Source organism: Melanaphis sacchari, unplaced genomic scaffold (genome assembly GCF_002803265.2).
Source record: "Melanaphis sacchari strain LSU unplaced genomic scaffold, SCAv2.0 Contig31_pilon_pilon, whole genome shotgun sequence".
NCBI lineage: Eukaryota > Metazoa > Arthropoda > Insecta > Hemiptera > Aphididae > Melanaphis > Melanaphis sacchari.
This window is the reverse complement of record NW_020271193.1, coordinates 4,404,888-4,422,594: the sequence shown is the minus strand read 5'-3', so window position 1 is coordinate 4,422,594 and position 17,707 is coordinate 4,404,888. Positions and strand designations below refer to the sequence as shown.

At 25.8% G+C, this 17,707-nt stretch overlaps 2 protein-coding genes across 5 annotated transcripts; one reads left to right on the top strand and one right to left on the bottom strand.

Annotated features, from left to right (window-relative positions):
• Positions 1–4,086, bottom strand: LOC112596401 (zinc finger protein 2 homolog). 4 transcript variants are annotated; one of them, XM_025342057.1, is made up of 11 exons: positions 3,881–4,086; positions 2,749–2,997; positions 2,540–2,671; positions 2,392–2,468; positions 2,166–2,334; positions 1,981–2,102; positions 1,766–1,922; positions 1,468–1,577; positions 1,271–1,412; positions 561–1,209; positions 1–304 (listed from the first exon to the last, which is right to left on the bottom strand). In XM_025342057.1, the coding sequence occupies exons 2-11, from the start codon at positions 2,984–2,986 to the stop codon at positions 130–132; spliced, it is 1,971 nt and encodes a 656-aa protein (XP_025197842.1). In that variant the 5' UTR covers positions 2,987–2,997; positions 3,881–4,086; the 3' UTR covers positions 1–129. The 4 variants fall into 4 exon arrangements, with proteins under 4 accessions (XP_025197842.1, XP_025197845.1, XP_025197846.1 ...); XM_025342060.1 differs by having other exon boundaries at positions 2,749–2,993; XM_025342061.1 differs by lacking the exon at positions 3,881–4,086 and adding an exon at positions 3,551–3,674.
• Positions 4,087–4,768: 682 nt separating this feature from the next.
• On the top strand, positions 4,769–16,247 carry LOC112596347 (gem-associated protein 5). The gene is made up of 21 exons (XM_025341984.1): positions 4,769–5,022; positions 5,195–5,522; positions 6,052–6,289; positions 6,344–6,575; positions 6,716–6,895; positions 6,964–7,125; positions 7,215–7,323; positions 7,385–7,631; positions 9,016–9,142; positions 9,208–9,392; positions 9,452–9,570; positions 10,425–10,602; positions 10,681–10,749; positions 11,658–11,858; positions 12,699–12,855; positions 12,920–13,177; positions 13,249–13,459; positions 14,242–14,466; positions 14,850–15,045; positions 15,115–15,447; positions 15,525–16,247. The coding sequence occupies exons 2-21, from the start codon at positions 5,199–5,201 to the stop codon at positions 16,154–16,156; spliced, it is 4,383 nt and encodes a 1,460-aa protein (XP_025197769.1). The 5' UTR covers positions 4,769–5,022; positions 5,195–5,198; the 3' UTR covers positions 16,157–16,247.
• The last annotated feature ends 1,460 nt before the right edge of the window (positions 16,248–17,707 follow it).

The following is a 17,707-nucleotide window of genomic DNA, read 5'->3' as shown; positions in this document are numbered from 1 at the left end:
AAAAAAGTTATATCTTTTTAGCTTAAATTTAAACAATTATAAAAATATAGTCGTACCTTGTAATAGTCATAACAACCAAGTGAAAATGGACAAAAATTAAAAACAATTTGGATATGATAGAATTCTAAACTACGCTTTAGCCAATTTTAACACATGTTCAATAACTTCTTCAATTGTTTGGTTGCTGAGTAGTGTTTGAATAGCTGAATCATCAATGATAATTGAAAATAATTGCTTTGAATTATCCCTAAGTCTGGCCATATATGAAGCATTTTCAGCAGCTACAGGAGTGTGACCACATCTCCTAAAATAAAATCATTATAAATATAAACATGCTGTTAAACAAATAACTAGGTAGTTAAGCTTATTTATTTTACCAAACTAACTTTTAGAGGTGTAATTTTAAAAATTATACTAACAAGAAAATAACATTATATTTATCAATGAAGAAAAATAATATTTATAAAAGTAGTGCATAAATAGATAACATTCATATAACTAAATTATACCTCTAAGAATTTCAAATGTTAACTTAAAGTGTATGAGAAAACTTGACATACCTTATCACAGATTCAATTAAATGATCAACTGTTGTTCCTGGCCAACCAAACTCTTTAAGTGTACTTTCATCTACTAATACAGTAAGTAATTCCATCAGTGATTCTGCCAAAGTGTTGTTTTGATTAGATTCTTCACTTGTGATTGACCCATTATCCTCTAACTCATCAATACTTTCATCATCGTCATCTCTATTATTGTCAATTACACCAGTAATGTTTTGGTTATCAATATCTTTTTTGGCTACTCCTAAAAGCTGAGCTTCCAATTTTTTCTTCTCGGCATCAGCCATTATTTCAGCCAACATATCTCTATGTTTAGAGCGCATATGACGTAACAAACAATCTTGACGAATAAATGCACGGCCACATTCATCACATGCTCGTGGCGGCTCTTTTGTATGTGTTAATAAGTGAATTTTTAACGAAGATTTCATTGCAAACCGTTTTTCACAAATGGGACATGCATGAGCTTTGACACCAGAATGAACAATATGATGTCTCTGTACATCTTCTTTTCGCAACAAAGCTTTGTTGCATACAGTACACATAAATGGTTCTGCTCCTTCATGTACATATCTAGTATGCAAAGTTAATCGAGAACGACGATTGAAGGATTTGCCACAAATCTCACATGTAAAACCATTTTCACCTAAAATTTTTTTAAATAATTTTAGTTTAAAAATTCAATAATAAGTTTATACTTTATGTACCTGTATGATGGAATAAATGAGCACGCAATTGTGAAATTTGTATAAAGGTTTTACCACAGAATTCACATGAATGTGGTTTAAGAGCAGTATGTGTTTTAATATGACGATTTAAAGTTTCTTTAGCCGCAAATTTAGCAAAACACTAAAACAATTTTAAAATTAGAATAATACTACATGTAAAATAATTAAATACTTACTTGTTGACATTCATAAGGACGTTCACCAGTATGAATTCTACGATGTTTTTTCATGGCTCCACTGGATGGAAAACGTTTAGGGCATAAATCACATTGATATGGTCTATAACCTATAAATGAAATAAAATAATCATTTTAATCAAAAATCATGAAATACATGTTTATTTATCACACACTACATTTTAATAAACATTTACCTTTAATTGTAATCCTACAGTATTGATGTTAGCATAAACATATACAGAAAATAAGAATTGTAGATAAAAATATAAAGAGTTATAAAAAGGTTTAAATTTACCTAAATGACTTCTTCTATGAACCGTCAATAAAGCAGACCCAACAAATTCCTTATTACAATATTCGCAATTATAAGTACGCTTCTTTTTAGTTTGGCCAGCATGAGCACGTAAATGTTCTCTTAAATTATCTTTTCGGTTGAAAACTTTTCCACAAACCTTGAATCAATTTATTATAAGTTAAATTATTTACAATTCATAAATAAATTAAATTTACTTGACATGGAAATTTGGGTTTTTCTGAACCATCGCAACCAGTTTGCATGTTATGACGTACAAGATGATATTTCCTACTAAATGATGTGAAGCAAACGGGACATGAATAAGGTTTTAAAGTTCCTAAAAACAATTAATACATTTTAAATGAATTAATTTAAAATAAAAAAATAAGTAATTATTTACCTGCATGAGAATACAAATGTTGAGATAATGTTTCTTTGTCAGTACAACTGAAGTCGCAAGTGGGACAGTTTAAAACGTCATCATAACAATGTACCATTAACTGATGGCGCTCCATATTAGCTTTTAATTTGAAAAAGTTTCCACAATCATAACATTCAAAATCACCAATCTGAAACATAGTTGTTTTTACAATCATTTAAAACAATCATTATTAAGCTTTACAAACCGTATGAGCAGTAGCTAAATCTTCACCACAACAGTCACAGCTATTCATTTCTTTTTTTACTGAATCATCATTTACAACTAAAATTATGAAAACAAATATTACTAAAATAACTAATATAATATTGAAATAATAAATATTTTTAAATTACCTTTGGTTTCTTGAGGTTTGCGATCGTGTGATGTTTTATGTCTTTTTAAACCGGGAAGGGTTTTAAATGTTCGAGGACATATGTCACAAGCATGTTCCAGTGATTCAGGTTCAGGGACTACTTCTGGTTTTACTGTAAACATAATACAAACATTAATGAACACAATTATTTAAATTATTTAATTAAGTACGAGATTTTTTTGAAATTACTTATGCCAGGACCATCTTCCTTTTCTACATCGAAGTCATACACATCTTCATTATTGTTAATATTTTTTTTATTTTTGACAACTTCATAATCAGCCACACCATTTGGTATGTATTCATAATCTCCAATATCTTCATCATCCATTTCTTGTAATATTGCTTCTAAATCTTCAGGTTCTGGGCTGTGTTTTTCCATTTTAACTGTTCGTGGACGACCACGTTTTCTCGGCGGTGTTTCCATATTTTGGCTAGCTTTAAAAAAAAAAAAAAAAAAGTAAATATTTAAATTATTAAGCCATAACTAATTAAACTGGTTTAAAATAACAAAGAATAGATATGTTCCAATATATAAAAAATTTAAGTAAAAAAGGTATAAATAATATTGGTTAAAAAAATAAAATACTTTTATATAATTTATTATTAAAAGGCTTACACAAAACTTTTTCAATAAAAAAAAAAAAACTAATTACTGTTTAAATCCATGTAATGAGAAACTCAATAAAATTAGTATTAAATGTATATCTAGTGCATTATATTCGTTTTTAGAAGTGTAAGACACAAATTGTATATTTAATAATGCTTATTAAGAATAAGTAAAAAAATAATTTATAATAAATAAAAAAATAGTTTCCCTTATAGGATTTCTTAAAACGGACTACGACGCCTAAAAATATTATGTCCACTTGTTAACTCGTTACCTACCTACCGCGCCCAAATTATTGAAGGCACTCAAGTCAAAAACAAAAAAAACATTAAAGAGTTAAATCAAAAAATACTGAAAATAATCGAATCACGGTATACCTACGCGAAATGTAAAACCGGATTCGAAAACTATATTAATGCAAATTTTTGGTAGGCAATAACGATTTTTTAATTTTTTCACGGTATATTAAAACGCAACATATCAGACACGGGTGCCTTGGACCGTGTCACGTCATCGGCAGCGACGTACGTTGCCTATACGATAGGCCTAAAAAAAAAAATTACGTTGACGAGTTCGTGCGTAAGTGCGTGTACGCCTAATTGCATACACACACACGTAAATCAACAACGTTAACCGATACGGATGTCGTAATGTACGGTACGTGAATTTACGATCACCTACAATACTGAAAATGGACTCGAAAAGACTCACCTATTGCGTCGTGTCGTTGGTGCTAAATGGCTGCTGCGTTCAGAAAATTGTCCAACGCACACCAGAACGGAAATGGAAACAAATTTCCAGACGGCTTGTCGGCGGCGCACACTGTTGCGCGAGCGGCGAGCCCCTTAAACGGCGTACAATCGTCAACACAGGCGTCACACGAGAGCAAAATGGCGCACTGAACAAAAGGTGCCAGGCGCAAATGGCAGATGCGGCAACGTAACGCTTGGACGTGCGCTCGGCGCTAAATTACCGTGCTCGGCCCGGTAAATATTGTGCGCGTGACATCCGTAATCGCTCATTTACCGCATCAGCTACAGGCTGTCCTCGTCACCGATGGTCTAGTAAACTGGAAAACTAAAACGTAGACTATTATGCCTACAGTCCTTTAGTCTATGCTTTATGGTCTAGTCTAAACGAGTTGCGTCTTACAAGTTATTGCTTACTTGTAACAGTACTTTCTATTATTTATTATGTTGCTGTCCTTCACTGACTTCATTCGGTCGGCAGCACTCGCTTCTCATCCTCCACAATGACACAGTTCACACTTGCATAGATATAAATGTATATTTATAAATATTATTCATTATACATTTTTTATATTGTATAATGTATTCATTACAATAATTAAATATTATATTTTTTTATTATCTATGTTAGCAGTGTGATTGCTGTAGAATAAAAATAACTGGCAACACTTTGCGGTCAATTTAGCGCGATGCGCTCCTTTTGTTTTTGATAACAATCATATCTTATCATAACCACTGACCGGTTTAAAATTATTGTTAAATAATGATAACAATATAAAAATATTATAATAATCGTTGATTATTATTTATTTAATTATTTTATTTTTATAAGTTACAAGTTACAGTAAATTAGATTTTACTATTTAGTACATTCTCAATATTTTTAATAACATGAATCATACGCTATTAATGTTTAAACGATAAGGATACAATTGGATTGAAGTCATATTCCCCTATTATATATATATATATAGACGTATGTATTAAATATTATCACGTGCGTCAAAAGTTCGTTGATGTTGTGTTAAAGTGTAAAAAGGACTATCTTTAATAAATTATTATTCGCTGTTGTTTTTTATTCAATTCGTGTACCGTTCACTAAAGGTTTGTAATTATTGTCTTATTTACTTTTATATTTTTATTACATGTTAAATATATATGCACAAATTCCTATAAAATTATTACAAAATTAATGTTATATTAAGCAATAAGTTTATTATGTTTTAAATGCATTTAAATTCTTAATTTTCTACATTATCACTGTTTTTTATTTTAGAATCATGAATACTTTTGAGATTACCCAGTCAATGAACTGGTATAAATCTAATATCATGACTATGGATGATTCTGGAAACTTAATTGCTTATGGTTCAAGATCTATTGTTGTATTAGTTAATGGTTTGGATGGTAACAGTGTATATGATTTACAATATAATCGTCTCAGACTTAATACAAAAATGGGTTGTGGTCGTATTGGAGCAGTATCATTTTCTCCTAAAACAGATTATTTTGAAAATGCTCATTATTTGGCTTGTATAGATGAAGTTAATATTTACATTTGGAAAGTAAAAAGTATGGTCTGTGATCTCATACATTCATTTGGGGTAAGTTGTTTTTTTCTTTGATTTAAAATTTAATTAACTTGCTATAATTATATTTTATTGTTAATCAATATAGTTAAATTATTTTAAATTTAGACTGCAGTAAAGAATATTTAGGTAGTTAAATTTTGAATTTTTAGTCATAATAATTTTTACTTTTCTACAGAATAATCACATTTAAAAAACTGTATTTCCATATTGCATATCATGTAATTGAAATATCTTTTTAAAACAATAATATTTTGTTTTATTTTGACTTAAAATTAAATTTCTACAAATACTTCAATGAAAAACATTTGGAATTATTATATAATTAATGCTAGTTTCAGTAAATAACGATTATGTTTTAGTTTTGAAATTATGTTGCAGCTTCATACAAGTGTATATATTGTTTAAAACATAAAAAAAAATTTAAGTATAATTGATTGAATTTAATATTTGTTTAGGTATAATTTGTTTATATTATTATTTTCAAACAAATTTATTTTGCCACTTCATATAATATTTAATTTATTGCTTTTTTCTTGTTTAGAATAAAAAAAATAAGAACATAACTCTACTGGATGTTACATGGTTGTATGGATGCTTAACCGTTGTAGCGCTATCAGATGCTGGAACTTTACATAAGTGGGATATTCAAGCATTAACAATGCGTAATTATACGTTAGATGTTAAAGCTACACCTTTGACATTAGCTGCTTGTCCACATAAAAAGAATTTAATTGCTATAGGATGTAAAAATGGTCATCTATTTGTCTATGACCTAACTGGTACGATTAAATTATTCTAAAAATATTTAGAAATTTAAAGTTTACATTTTTTAGGTGATGGCCAATTATTACATAAATTGCATTACCATGAACGAAATATAAATTCATTGGCTTGGTGTCCAGTTCCTTATAGTCCATTTAGTTCTGATCAATCTACTGAACCTTTATTACTAGCATCAATAGCCTGTGATAGAACTGGTTTATGTATAAGTCGTGCTGGTTTAGATATGTTTAATGAAACTACAGTAGCGTTACCTATGAGACCACTGAGAAAAACTGCTTTCAAGTATACATTTTACTTTACTAAAATTTCCCTTTCTAATTGTTTTTTCTTTACTGCTGTTTTTATATGCATATTTAAATTTATGCAATATGCTTTTTATGTATTAATCATAATTACACTGTGAACATTAAATATATTTTCAGAAACAAAAATAATTTAATTTGGAGTTGTGTTAAATGGATAAAACCAACAATTCTTATTGTTACATCTGGTTTTGGAGAAATTCTTAAAGTAGAAATTAAACCAGATATGATATCTGAGCCAATAGTGACTTTGATGAGTGATACCCACAAGGATATAATTTTTTCTATAGCATGTCCTCGGTACATAATATAATATTAAAATATAAATAGTTTTATTTGTGCAATCAATGATATATTTTGTGAATTAGGGAATCAACTAAACCATATTTATGGTCATCATGTATGGGTAGGAAATTGATTCGAACTCGCTTACTTAATACTAGAGAAGAGACTGCTGAATTACCATTGGAAGTACCAACACTTGGTGGTTTTGTTTATTGCTTTGCACTTTCTCCAGTTAATTCAGCTGAGTAAGTATAAAAAAAAAAAAAACATATTGTTTATAATATTTTATAACATAGCTTAATATATTTTTTACTTATAATTCAATCAAAACAAGCTTTGCGTTTGGACTTGGTGATGGAAGAATTTATTATTGGAATGTGTCTAATAAGCGTCAATTAGAGCTAATCACATTGAGTTATTCTATGGACTCAAAAGTATTATCAGTAAGTTAAATAGATACATTTATAATATTTTAATTAATATAATTTTATAATTTTTCTTTAGTTAGCATTTCATCCACAAGATGAAGGTTTGTTAGCATATGGTACAGGTGATGGACGTATTGGAGTTTTTAATTTAACAAGAAAAAAAAATAATGTTAATTTATTAAAAACTGTACTTGCTAATCCAATTTATCGGTTATGTTGGGCACCATTTCCCAATACAAAGACAGTCGATGATGCAAAACTTGCTCTTTATGCAGTTGGTAATGGGCAAATTATAATTTACAATGATATGAATGTTTGGAAAGGTAAATTGTAGTATGAACATAATATTAAGCTTATACATAAATATAACATCGTTATAATTATATTTAAGAAAGTAATTAAAATTTTAACTTTATTTTGCTAGAAGAATGTCATATCTATCTACGTTTATAATTATTTATAATCTTAAAATTAAAGTGTAAAAAGCCACATATAGTTTATTTTTACCTTTAAATTTGACGGTTAGATCAATTCTCTCTAGTTTTAAAAATAGTAGAGTAAAATGTATTATTCTGAACATAAAATTTGAGATGTTACACATTAGTAATATAGAAACAAAATATGAGGATAAATGTTCTAAAAGATGTATGATTAATTATTGTTAACACACAACCTTTTTATTAAGGGGATTGATATAGGCAATTACAAATAACCTTTAAGTAGTCCCATGTTATATAGCAGGGGCGGCCAAACAGTCGATCGCGATCGACCGGTCGATCGCAAACGATTTTAAAGTCGATCGTGCTAAAATTTATTTTTAGGCTGCGCACACGAAAATTAATTATGGTGGTATAGTAACTTAATAATAATAAAAACTTTTTTATTGAAGTCGATCCTCAAATGTGAAGTATATTTTTAGTAGATCGCGGCCGAAAAAAGTTTGACCGTCCCTGTTATATAGTACCATTGTTTGTAGTTTCATACTCAAAAATGAATTTCCATAGATATTAAAAAATTTTTTTTTTATTTTTTTCAAAAACCTACTAGATTTTTTATAAGTATTTCATATTGGAACTAAAATATTTGTGAACACAATTTTTTTATATATATATTTTAAATTTAAATTTGTACTAAATTAGATACCAAAACAAAGAGAAACAATTTTAGATACTTTGTTGTGATTTAAAAATATTTTTTCTCGAGGATTTGAAACGTTTACTTATATTTTATGTATACAGTGCACAATGACTTTTAAACCATTTAGATTAATTATATGTTATTGCTTACTAATAGTTTGTATTGTGTTATAAGGTAATATTGTATTAAATTGTATTATTGATGTTAAGCTGACAGTTTATTACTACTCAGAATTTTATTTCATATACAATAATTTATCATTAAGTTTAAATTTTATACATCTATTACAGTAATCTACTGAATAATAAGTATAATAGACTCTACAGCAGGGCAGTTATATATTTTTAAATCAATGATATTGGAAAATAGAAATGCTACACACAATAAATATTATTTTTATATTGTGTGTGTGTATTATTATAGTTTTTCTACTGTAACTTGTCTTATACTCTTTATTTTTCATAAACAATTTGTGGATGTAAATTTGTGGTGTCCTCAATCAAATAAAATTATTTGTAAATAATAATATACAAGTGTACATGACATTAAATTATATATAATTTATTTTAGATCCATTTAATTTGAAAGAATTTACTCAATTTAATGAAATTGAAGATAAGTTATCAACACCTGTTAAACGCATTGAAATGGCTTGGAAGCCAAATTATGATGTAGTTGCAATAGGAAATTCAAATGGGTATTTTTATATAATTAAATTACATTAATTACCAGTTTGTTTTTTACATTTTTATTTTATTTTAGGAGTATTTATTTATTAGACGGAAACACGTTAAAACTTAAACATGTAGTGAGTGGCCATGATCAATCTGTTGAGTGTATTATCTGGCATCCAACACATGTAACTTCTGACTATAGTGAAGAGTCTAAGTATAAAAATTATTTTGCATCAAGTTCGCACTGCATTAGAGTTCATCAATTTAATGAAGGTACTTATTTATTCATAGTTTAAATTTAAACTAATTATTATTTAATTTAATTTTTTCAGATTGTGAACCTTCATTGGTTGTTGAGTTTAAAGGACATAAAGAAAAAATCAATGAGTTAGCGTGGAGTCCTCATCATAATTTAATACTTTTGAGTTGTTCAAATGATTTTACTGCAAAAGTATGTTAATTATTGACTTATTATTTTATATTTAAATTAATTAACAAATGGAAAATGAACATAGCTCAATATCAAAAAAATTAAATAATTTTTATTTTATAATAATACAATTTACAATAAGGTTATCCAATATTGTAACAAATTAATTCTAAAATGTTATCATAGCACCTCTTATATTTTTAAAAGATTTGATATAGGCATTTTTAACATTTTAAGGACAATTAAAATATAATATATTACTGAATTAACATGTGTTTCTATACTCTTATGTCTATATTAAAGCTACTAATAATTAATATTATTGCAATCAAGGCTTGAAAATAATATGTTGTATGATCATTTAACTTTCAATAATTTGAATAATTTTCCATGATTTAGTAACTTTTTATTTTTTTGTTTACTTAACAGATTAAACCTTGAGATATCATACATAATATAAAATATAAAATGAGCTACTATAATCACAAAATGTTTTATCAAAGATTTTTAGTTTGATTATTTAAAATACCAAAATAAAAAATAAAGAACTATTAGGGTAGATAAGTTAATTCACATTTTAAAAATAAAAGTTTAAAATCATGTAAATAAATAATAAAGATAATAATAATTAAACAATATTATATAGATTAAATATTGTTTTAAGAAAATACTATTCGTCAATTTTTTATTTATGTAACAAGATATGATCTTTTCATACAAATCATAGTTTTTTCAAATCTAAAGTTAAAGTTGGTCGTTCTGTTTTTATATATTATTGTATTTATTTCAATTATTACACTAAATTTAATATTTGGTTTGTTAAAATTAAAAATGTTGATAGATATCTTTAGTATTATTTTTATTTGTCATTTCAGGTATGGAATGTGGAAAAGTGTACATTGATTGGAGTTTATTCTAAACACTTATGTACTGTATTGTGTGGTATGTTCTCACCTTGTGATGCTGATATAGTATTCACTGGATCTGCTGATCATTCTATTCATTCATGGCGATTATCAAAAGATTTACACAATTACACAACAGAATTCAAAAGTAAAACAAATGCTTATAAATATTTATTATTGTTTATTAGTACGGGTCATCAAATTTACTATATTTTTAATGTTTTAGAAAATCAAGATTCTCCTAATATTGTTAAAGAAAAAATTGTGACAAAAGTTGCAGACAATTCTAAAAATGGTATTTGTTTATTAATGTTTTTATTTTTTCTAATTTAATAATACATATTTTAGTATTTTTGTTAGTGTTTTATATAATCTTTTGGGTAATATCAGAGACTTCTTTTAATGTTATTTAATTCTTTTAGTTAGGAAATAAAAAAAAAATAATCTGATCTCTTATATTCAAAAATAAATGTTAGATATGACATTGTGGTTAATCTATACTTGTATTACATTTCAAAAGAAAATAACCATATTTTGTATATCATGACTGGTATCAACAGCTACATCTAGACTCATTTTCTTCAACATATAAGTTAACATTTCCCAAACAGCGGTAATTGTATAAACTTGTCTGATTTTTCATCATTGTTTGGTAATAAAATTCTACAAGCTGGGATATGGTCAGTACCAAATTAAAACTGGTTGGTGATCTGAGTATTCTCATTTAGAATGAAATCATTAGACTTTATGTTTTTAGAAAAAAACATACTCGAAATTTTGCTAGATTTTATTTGTCAAAACTTACTTAGTATATCGATTTTTAATGCTTAAATGATGATGCAGTCATTATTTATTTTTACATTGGTTATAATGTTTTTAGTTTGTCTAAAGATGTTAAATATACCTATTTATTATTTACCTTTATAGTCTATTGAAGTTACCCCATTATCAATTAATTTATGCAGAGGTTTTTAAATTGGTTTGTGTACTAATGGTATGTTCTAGATCATGTTGCAGTACCGGAAATAAATTAAAATATAAATACCTTGAAAATGATCATATATTTTACCAAATTTTTAAATTCTTTTTTTATGCTGTACATAGTTATAGTTGATTTACCATATACATTTAGAGTATACATAATGTAATGTTAGAAAATTTCATAGATAATGTATTATAATTTGATTTTTATATGAACTACAGATTCAGGCAAAGAACATTCAAATAAAGTTCAGCAGTTTCCGTTATCAAGTTATGAACTTTTTATTGGAAAACATCTAGAAAAAGCAGTAGACAAATTCATCGATTCTAAGTATAAAAATAATGTATCTGTAGATGAAGAGATAAATTATTTGGCATTTTTTGGATCAACTACTGAAATGAAAAAGTTTTTAGAGGATGAATGTAAGTCGAGAAATTATTAATACTTGAAATGATATTTACCCATAATTTTTTAATATTTAAATGAAATCAAACATAAAATTCTACTTTGAAAATTTGTTGCCTTTATGAAAATTGGAATTGACTTTTGTTTAATCATTAATTAATTCTAGGAATTACTTTTCAAACTTTACATTTATTTTATTTAAGTTTTTAAAAGTTATTAAGTTATAATTTTTGAATATTTAACTTAGAAATATCCATTAAATCAATTAAGAAGTTAATCCATATTAAAATAAATAAGCTCATTTTTGAAATTCCATCAATTATCATTGTACTAATATCTAATTTATATTATGTCTCCTATAAAAATAACATTAGGCAGTAGATAATAATTGTTATAGTTATTGTTACTTTATTATTCAAATAACTACCTACCTTTGCATTTAAAATAAATTAATACAAAATAGCAATTTTTTGACCAATTTTCAGAAATATTAGCTGACAAAAAAAAAAACTGATTTATCTAAAGGGTTGGTCTAAACTTGGTGAAAATCAGTTGCTACCTAAGGTTATTCTTATATGAGACAAGAGTAATACATAACATGAGTGATATGATTAACTAATAATTATTAGTAAAAGTTTTAACTAGTTATTATTTAGTTAATGTTGATAATGATTTCTAAATATAATATCTAAATAAGTAAAAAAAAATATTTTATATAGGTTTTTAAATAGAATAAATGTAATTACTGACTATATCTGTATCTGTCATTTAAATTTAAATTTTATAGTTTTTAGGAGTTTGAGGTCTTATTCATGATAAAAACAAATTTCAATAATTTAATTATTAACTTTGTCTAGACTGTGCATTAAAAAAAAAATCTTCAAATCAAATGATTCCTTGTATGAACAATATAAATATATGGGGTCAAAACTTAGAAGGTTATTTTAAGGATGCAATTGTAACAAAAACTATCAATGATTGGATGATAGCAGTTGCTCCAAGTATTAGTTATGAGTATGTGCTTTACATTTTTAGATAAATAAATATTGCAATATTAAATTTATATATTTATGTTTAGATTATGGACAAAAATGTGTGATGTATATGCAAGTCAACTAGAAGATGTTGGAGAAGTTACTAAAGCATCAACATATTTAGTAGCTATAAAAAAATTTGATGAAGCTGCTATGTTGTTACTAAAAAATAATTTGTTTCGTGAAGCTTTAGCAGTGGTTAAAAGCCAAGATAAGCAAAATGATGAGATTATATTGGAAATAACTAAAAAGTGGGCGGAATATAATGTTCTTCATGGACATCCTAAAGAAGCTGCTCATTGGTGAGAATATCATAATTAATCTAATATTAGCTATTTTATTTATTTATACTGTTGATGAAATTATTTTTTAGTTATCTGAGTATAGGTGATGTGAGAAATACTATTTCATGCCTTATAAAAATTAAACAAAATAAAGAATTGTTATTAGCTGCCAAGTTAGCTAGATATATAGATGAAGATATGGAAGAATCTTTGGTTGTTAATTTACTGAAAACTGAATATTTTAAGCATCATAAATGGAATGAAGCTAAAGAACTTCTAAAAGATCATCCTAAACTTAATGTATGTGATTTTCATTAATTTAGTTTTAATAAGAGATGTAAGCCTACTGTAAATTGTACACAGATTAGTTTTTATTTTTGAATATTTTATATAGATTCATTTTTAAAAACAGAAACTTCAATTACACTTTATGCTGGTTCACTTTACAAGTGGTAGCAGATAATGGTTTCCTTGTCTTGTTTATATATATATATTATACATTTATATTGTAAATGTTTTAAACATTTTCTTTAATTTGGGTTTTCTTTTAGTTATTATAAATTTAAAACTTATTTGATTAAGTATTATCATAAGATTTGTATGTAGGATTACCATAATGGTTTTAGATCACGTTTAGATACCAAAATTATATTTCAATGAGGGGGTAGACCAGGTAATAGATATATTATATGTGAACAAATTAACACAAAAATACAAATAATATTAGTAGAACTATATTTTAGTAATACATTAATCGTTTATTTTGTATCAATAATGATGACAATAGGTCATGCGATGGCATGTGTGATATTTAGAGAAAAAAATATAAATGACATATTATACATTTATTTAAGTTTAACACAAAGACCTTACACCTGATATAACTTTGTCTTCAGTTTATCTTTACTAAATCTGAAAAAGTATCTGAAATTTGAGCTGTCTGGACGAAATCCTAAAGTATGGTAACCCTATATGTGAATACTTATAATAAATGTTTTCAATATTTAAAGTATTAAAAAAATAAATAGTTAGGTTAATTATATTTACATTTCTTATTTTTAATTTGATTTTTTTTTTTTTAGTATTTGAACATGTGGACTAGTGTTCATGAAGCAATGTTCGAATTAAACCCCAAAGTAACTCAAATAATAATTAAAAATTGGATTTGTGCTATATCAGTCAACGAAAATTCTTCAATTTTAAATTATATTTTGGAGCATGTAGAGTATAAACAAGATTATTATGACAAGTTATTAAAAATAGTGGGGTCTGAATTTATTTTTGATGCTTCACTTTTGTTGCCAATGGTAAAGTAAATTATTTATTTATTGTATTAAGTAGTAACATTATTTTGTTATGGTTTTTTTTATTTAAAGATATAAACATATGTCTAGCTATTCTGACAATAGCCAAATATGCAAATTTAAATTGACTCAAAACTAATTTTTATAATTTTTTTTTTTTGTGGTTTTAAAACTAATTGCATACAATACAATTAAAAAAAAAAATTATTTTGAATTTTGCCAATTTTTAAATAGTATTATAATATTTCTTTATAACCAATGTTTTTTAAAAAAATATGTGTAAGTTACATGTATTATAATAAATTAAGTTTAATGATAAAATTAAACTAATCATATTAGTTATAATTATTATTATTTTACTTAAAAAAAAAAAATTTATTTTTTAGATTACTGTGTTCTTAGCAGGCCAGTTATGTTTAATAGCCTTACAGTATCAAAAAACTGGATTATTTACTATAGATTCTCAAAAGCGTTTAATAAAATGTTTTGCACTTGCATATAACTATGAAACAGAATATACAGATTCCAATTCAAAATTTAATAAGATCCTCTCAAGATTGATATTATGGCTTTTTCCTAAAGGTAATAAATAATAATAAACTAATCTTGATAAACCATTTAACTTAATTTTATTTCTATTTATTATTGTAGGACCTTTAACATTGGATTTGTTTACACATTTTGAATTGAATGACAATTTCATAAAGTCTATTCGATCTTATTTATGTTACACTTGTTTTTCATGGTTAAACCCTTTGCTTACTAGTATAAAAAAAAAACTTGACTTGCCGGTTGATGAAAATTTTACTGATAAAGAGTATTTTAGTGAAACCATTATTTTAATTCAACAATTTCAAAAATTATTTGACAATTATAAACATGATATAATGGATGTAGAAACTGTAAACTACTTTAAAGCTAAAAAAGAAATTGAACGTATAAATCAACTACTGACTTCTAGCTCTTCTGAAATTAATATTGATGGTAAGTATTAATTTTCCTTATTCTATTTTTAACATTTCTTTTTAGTATTTTAATATTTTTATCTTATTTAAATAAAGGGACAGTAAATGAAGAGTTAATTGGATGTATTAAGTCAACTACCAGTGAAGAAGAAAATGAGAATACCGAGTTTTTAGACAGTAAAGTAATAACTTCAAAAGCCAATGACACAAAATCTTTGATTGAAAATATGAAAGAATGTAATATCAATAGTAGTATTAATTTTAACAAGTTATGTGTAGAAAAAGATCAAGAAAAATCAAATGATTGTATCTCATTACAAAATAAGGAAATAAATAATTTACTCAATAATACTAATAAAAATGGTGATATAATTCACACAAATAATGAAACAAAAATAAATGAAGTAAATTTGGAAAAACAGAATTCTTTTACAAACTTAGACGATAAGCTAGTTATGCAAAAAATAAAATTTAAAAAGAAGATTTATCAATTTTATCAAAATATCAAATCAGAAATAGAAAATTTGAATTGTTTAAATGATCAGTCATCTGTCAAGTATATTGCTCATTTAGAAATTGAAGCCTCAAAGAAAAAAGAATTTGAACAAATTGTAGCTGAATTTGAAAGTAAACGGATTAATTCTCCTAATCCGTTTTTATTTATAGCTGAGTTGAAAACATTTATCCATGATTTTGATATCAACTTTAAATCTGATAATTTGCTGTAAAACAAAAATGGTTTTTATTTAATCTATGTGATACTCTACTGTTTCCTTATTGTTAGTTAATTGACAATTATCTCTTATTTATCTTTAAAAATTTAATAATTAAGTTTATATAACATGTATTAATATATAATAACATTTTAATTAACTAAAAATATAAATTCTAATCTGTTTATCTGGAACTACAGTAAAAAAAAAAAATTATCATTTAATAATTAAATTTTAAGACTGAGTTCTGTTTATCAAGTAATTTATTTATTTTGTTGATTTAAATTTTGATTTAAAATAAATTAAGTAATTTAATAACTATATTGTAGTCATTGTAGCATTTGTTGGTACCTATTTACTGTGAACTAAGTATAATCATAGATTAAATATTCTTAAGTATATTTAATCTATGGTATAATACACCGAGAATATATTATGAATGTTTAATTGTATTTTTTTGTTACAATATTTTGTTTTTGTATAGAGTATATAATTATTATAATTGTTTATTAAATACTTTAAAAAGGAAAAAAATGATAAGACAAAACATTGGGAATTTGTCCTGCGTCAAAACGATCAAAATGCAGCTTAATGATACAATATACATTACAATGCAATGATGGCAACTGAAAAAAAAAATACAAAGTGACTTTGATTTATAATATATCATCTTAGGGTTAGGGGCTTAGGGCTTTATATTTAGTGTGTTAAACATTTTTTTTTAATAACTATTTGTAGTTCACAATACCTACCAATTTAAAACATTTATCGAATACTGAATGAATAGTATTAGAATTATGAATTAATGAATATTAAACGCGACCTCTAATAATAGAACATTATACTTTTTAAATATAAATATTTAATGTTTCTTAAATCACTTCAATGGATGCAGCAGTGAACCAGGATTGTTTTGTAATGCTTTGGCTGCTGTTCGTAAACAGTGGTTAATCATATTATATTCGCGCTGCTGTTGAAAAATAAATTAAACTCGAATATTACATGTTCATTTTTTTTTCCGTGTTTGACGAAGAAACCATCCAGCGACAGTACTTCGACACGTACATTTATAAAATTAGATTCAGGCCTGGCCATTTCTTTTGCCGATCAACAGTGATCTAAAATTCAACTTTCAACATGGGCTCTCTGGCCTTGGCTTTTGCGTTAATCGATTCTGTGATATGTAGACTATCTATGTGAACTACAAATTTTGCTATATTTGTATTCTTTATTGTGACGTATAACTATGGTCGTAGTCGTAGTGTTGTTCAACTTTAATTATTTGGAATTTGGAATTTTGAAATAATAATACTGAGATATATTTTATGTATACGGTAAATTCGATGGTAACTGTTGGTAATGTTTTTTTTTTCAATTTCCAGTCTTTATCGGGACCTTATCATTTTTCAAACAAGTGTTTATCACAACCCGTGTTATGATAGTGAATAATGATCGAAATTTAGTGATCACTGATCACAGAAATTCTTTGGGAATTAATTATTTTAAAACATCTAAATATAATATATATATAAAAAACATTTTTGAGTATATAAATGATTATTAATT